The following is a 4,789-nucleotide window of genomic DNA, read 5'->3' on the forward strand; positions in this document are numbered from 1 at the left end:
TAACACATCAATCTAGATCTTATTTTAATTTCTTCTTCTGCCACTTTAGTGTATTGGAAGTCATTTGGTTTCTTTTCTCACATATTGTGGTTTTCATCATCGCCATTCAGTGTACAGAGAGAGAAAGATTTTTTTTTAAAAATCTAAAGTGATTAATGTTCCAACACAGCCAAGCAAAATAATGATTTACGTGTTGCGAGTAAATGTATCTTGTTAAGCGTCTGCCACCTTTCCTCACCTCACCGTCAGGACATTTAGCTTCCTGTTGACTGAAAGCACAGTCGCACGATGAAATTTGACAGCATTCTTTCAGAAATCGATGGGTTTGGAAAATTCCAAATCAGGCTAGTCTTGGTTCAGATACTCTCTCGTGTTTCTCTGCCATGTCACTTCCTGCTGAATAACTTCATGGCAGCTGTTCCCTCTCACCACTGCAACCTCACTGCTCTGGGTGATGGAGGCATCTTTGGGAATTTAACTCAGGAACAGAAACTGTCTGTTGGTGTGCCAGCAGAGCAGGATGGGACTCTGAGCTCCTGTCAGATGTTTTCAAATCCCCAGTATCAACATCTGTCAAGCTTGAACCGCAGTGAGGATGCAGCTACTATTCAGTGTCGGAACGGATGGGTGTTTGACAACAGCACATATAAATCTACTTTGGCAACAGAGGTAAGTGTCTTCAATAAACAGTATTATTTCATGTTGTTTATGTTTTGATCAATAATATGGCCCCCATATTTCTTGTAATCATATTTCTTGTAAAAGAAATGACATTTTGGTTTTGTGCATGTTCCACTTCCACGATAGACAACCGAAAAATTTGTTTCACATTGTTTGTGTACGTCTTTGGACCGACTTCTATGGCCAATAACGCATCCCAACCGTGCAAAACAAAGTCACATCATTTATAATATGTGTATAAATAAAGGTTTAGTTTGAAGATGGATGTGGTTTGAGCAAGGGCATCAGAAATAAGAGGGTAGGAAGTGGGGAAGAGGCCATTAGCCCCTCCATTCTACACCTCTGGCCCGATTTGGCATCGCAGCTGGTGTGATCCCATCACAAGGTGGTCACCAGTTTGAGTGCTTTCAATGCTTTCTTTGCAGTGGGATCTTGTGTGCAACAGAAAATGGATGAACAAGGCGACAGCCACCGCTTTCTTCATTGGTGTTATGTGTGGAGCCCCCTTGTTTGGGTATTTCAGTGACAGGTAAGATTGTTAAAGAAAAGACACATTATGTTCTCTATATTCCTAAAACGTCACTGTAGTTTGTGGCTATGGATAAACTTTCCAAAGTCTGAAAAATAAACCCTGGTGATGTAATCAGGGGAATCGTGTGTGTGTAAAATAATAAGAGAAATCTGAAAATGTAAAAAAATGTAATGTATGCTTGACTTGTTAAAAACTGTAGAGCAGCATGTTACTCTTAACAGAGAGCAATATAGCCTTTATAAAAATAAATGAGAAACGAAAGTAATGCAATTGGAGAACCATCTGCAAATTATGTCCTATCTCATGAGTTGATGGGCATCTTTTATCTATCTCATAGTTTTAAACACAATCATTGATTTTAACATTTTCTTTTTATGACCAGGTTTGGCCGTCGCCCGCTGCTGTTGATATCGTATTTGTTGACCTTGGGGTTTGCAGTCCTGAGTGCATTCTCCCCATTGTATGTGATATTTGTCATCATGAGGTTTTTTACAGGAATGTCACTTGCAGGAATAAGTATCATCTCTATTACTCTCAGTAAGTAGGCTTAAAAAACAGAGACAACAAAAAATAGTATATGTTTGGTCTTTGCTCACATTTGGTTTTAGTTTTAAGAAATTAACCTTGAAAACATTTCGATCTGACTTTGTATCTGTGCTGACATTCCTCCAGATGTTGAATGGTTTGGCGTTGAAGACAGGACCTTTTCTGGTATAATCACGAGTCTGGATTGGTCACTTGGAAGCCTGCTTCTGGTTGGAATTGCATACAATGTAAATCATTGGAGGATGCTCATTGTGGCAGTGACCTCACCCGTGATACTGTCCCTCCTTGCTTGGAGGTATTCAAATTTCCTATTTGACACTGCAGCATAAAAAGATGAATCCAATCAGAAGACACTGAACTCGCCATGCTTGTTGCTTCAGGTGGCTTCCAGAGTCTGCAAGATGGCTCCTGGCAAATGGGAAGGAAGACGCTGCTCATCATTACTTAATGCAATGTGCCAAGATGAACAACAGAACTAAGTATATGACCACCATCACACAACAGGTATAGTTTAACATTGGTTAACTGACAATCTCACAATGATGGAAGACTACGGTCAAGCGCAGAAATGTTGTGAATTAACATTTTGCTTTCTAATAGGATTTACTGGGATGTGCACAAGGTGAAACTGGAGATAAGAAGTACACCATTGTTGCTCTTTTCAAGACCCCAAAACTTAGGAACATTTCTATTTGCATAGGAATAGTTTGGTAAGTGTCAATTTCATGAAATGGGTTAAAGGAATAGTTTAATAGTAATACTTTTCGGAAATATGCTTGTTTCCTGTCTTTCTGAAGGTCAGTTGAGAAGAACGATAAAAATGTCATGTTTGTGCATTAAGTACAGCGCTGGAGCCAAGAGGCGATTAGCTTAGAGTAGCATAAAGACTGGAAGAAGGAGAATCATCTAGCCGGCCTAAATATGTCTACAAGCACCCTTTCACCACCGTCTTAAACCACAACTCATACATTTCTGGTGGTGAATGGATGACACAAACCAGATAAAACATTTTAGCAAACTTTAGACTTGCTGGTATGTGGATTTCAGACATGAGACATATGTGTCCGCTTGTTTCCAGCATTTATGCTCAGTTTAGCTATTTATAGCCAAGCTATAGCGCTGTAGTTGAATGGTATCAGTCATCGCATCTAACCCTCACAGAGTGTTTACCAAAATGTTTACCAAAAGGTATTTAACACTAGTACATGTTAAATACCTAAATATTTTAATGCAAAGTAAATGCAAGTCTAAAACTACTGGTCTGTTTGAAATTAACTGAAATCCGCCATGTTTTTTACGACGGTGAAAGTCAAAATGATCACATCAGGACAGAACGTTTCAATACTTTGTTCCATTTTCTAGGTCCGGAGTTGCATTTACATATTATGGGATATCTCTGAATATCACCGGGTTTGGACTGAACCCATACCTCACCCAAACCATATTTGCATCCATGGAAATTCCAATGAAGATCATTCTGTATTTCTTCCTGCATAAATTTGGTAGAAGGCCTGCTGAGGTGGCAAGCCTGCTTTTAACTGGCATATTTCTCTTCATCAACATATTTGTTGCAAAAGGTTAAGTTGCAAAAGGTTTTAGTTAAATCAACATTTAAAAAAATATGCCACCATATCTGAGAATGTTTTTGATTAAATATCTAAACAACTTCCCTCAGATAAGTGGGCCTTTCGTACTGTTGTGGCAGTCCTTGGAAAAACCATGTCAGAAGCCTCATTTACCATCATCTTCCTCTACACAACTGAACTCTTTCCTACAGTTGTACGGTTAGTTAACAACCTTTTCAAGCCTTTTTTTCATCACAGACAAGGATCTTCTACTGCTGTGACCACATGTTATGATGTTTATTTGAACGTTGATGCTTTGATTTTTCAGACAGAATGGTTTAGGCTACACTTCGTTTCTGGCAAGGCTGGCCGTGTCCATCTCTCCACTGATCACTTTATTGGAGGACACATGGCATCTCCTCCCTCAAGTCATTTATTGTACAGTGGCAGTCGTAGCCGGTTTAGTGGCTTGGCACCTGCCTGAAACATTAAACGCCCAACTGCCAGAAAGCATTGAGGATATTGAGAAACCAAGGTAATAAGGAAAGGAATATTACATGCATTTAAATAGTCAAGCTACTGTAAATGATTGGCAATCTCACTGAACTTTCTAAAGAATAATACAATCAACCCCTTAACCCTTGTGTTGCCTTCGGGTCATTTTGACCCGAATCAATATTACACCCTCCCCCCGCCTTCGGATTAATTTGACCCCATTCAATGTTTAATGTCGGTGTTCTTTCGGTAGTCAACAAACAAAACATAAAGTACCTCACACTTAAACTTGGAAAACAATATTAATTCTAATAATTTTCTGGAGGTTTTAATTGCTGGCGTCAAATTGAACCCAAAGGGTAAAATATGTTAGTAAATATAAAGGTAACAGGAGGGTGAAACATTGAATCGGGTCAAAATGACCCATAGGCGGGGGGAGGGTGTAATATTGATTCGGGTCAAAATGACCCGAAGGCAACACAAGGGTTAAAGGCAAGTGGGTTATGGGTAATTCTAGTACATTTACAGTTAACACATCTTTGACAAACCATTGACAGGTTTGAATGATTTGCAGATGTCACAGATTTTTGTCCATGTCCTTTCTTGAACTCAAATGAGTGAATGATATAATGAATTAATTAAATTCCATCTATATTGCAGGGGACAATCCATGAGGAACAAGGAGGTTGAGTAAAATCACATTCATTGATATTGACAGTGATATTTAGCCTGTCCACAGTATATTTGTTATGCAATGTAATTGGTCTGAATAATATTGTGAACATTCCAATAAACACTTCAGGATTTAACATATCCAAAGGTGTACTGTATCAATGATTTTCTGCACAGACGGAAGTTAAACAATATAGAAGAAGCTAGAAGAAGAAGAAAAAAGAAGCAACACTGTAAATGTACTCGTCAATAAGAACACCAGGACAATATCGGAGGCCAAACCTACGAAAAGTCAGAC

The 4,789-nt window shown here is 38.8% G+C and overlaps 1 protein-coding gene across 1 annotated transcript; it reads left to right on the forward strand.

Moving 5' to 3' along the window:
- The first annotated feature begins 288 nt into the window (after positions 1–288).
- Positions 289–4,589, forward strand: LOC130190339 (solute carrier family 22 member 7-like). Its single transcript, XM_056409695.1, has 10 exons — positions 289–669; positions 1,107–1,210; positions 1,596–1,750; positions 1,886–2,054; positions 2,140–2,263; positions 2,360–2,469; positions 3,122–3,336; positions 3,435–3,543; positions 3,653–3,859; positions 4,480–4,589. The coding sequence occupies exons 1-10, from the start codon at positions 289–291 to the stop codon at positions 4,511–4,513; spliced, it is 1,608 nt and encodes a 535-aa protein (XP_056265670.1). The 3' UTR covers positions 4,514–4,589.
- Positions 4,590–4,789: the final 200 nt, after the last annotated feature.

Source organism: Pseudoliparis swirei, chromosome 24 (assembly GCF_029220125.1).
Source record: "Pseudoliparis swirei isolate HS2019 ecotype Mariana Trench chromosome 24, NWPU_hadal_v1, whole genome shotgun sequence".
In the NCBI taxonomy this organism is placed as follows: Eukaryota; Metazoa; Chordata; class Actinopteri; order Perciformes; family Liparidae; genus Pseudoliparis; species Pseudoliparis swirei.

What these genes read in the sequence shown, in the direction of transcription:
- LOC130190339 (XM_056409695.1), top strand. Translation starts at nt 289, where the DNA reads ATGAAATTTGACAGCATTCTTTCAGAAATCGATGGGTTTGGAAAATTC. An exon ending in CTGTCCCTCCTTGCTTGGAG is followed by an intron (nt 2,055 to 2,139) that starts GTATTCAAATTT and finishes TTGTTGCTTCAG; the next exon opens with GTGGCTTCCAGAGTCTGCAA. An exon ending in GAGGATATTGAGAAACCAAG is followed by an intron (nt 3,860 to 4,479) that starts GTAATAAGGAAA and finishes TCTATATTGCAG; the next exon opens with GGGACAATCCATGAGGAACA.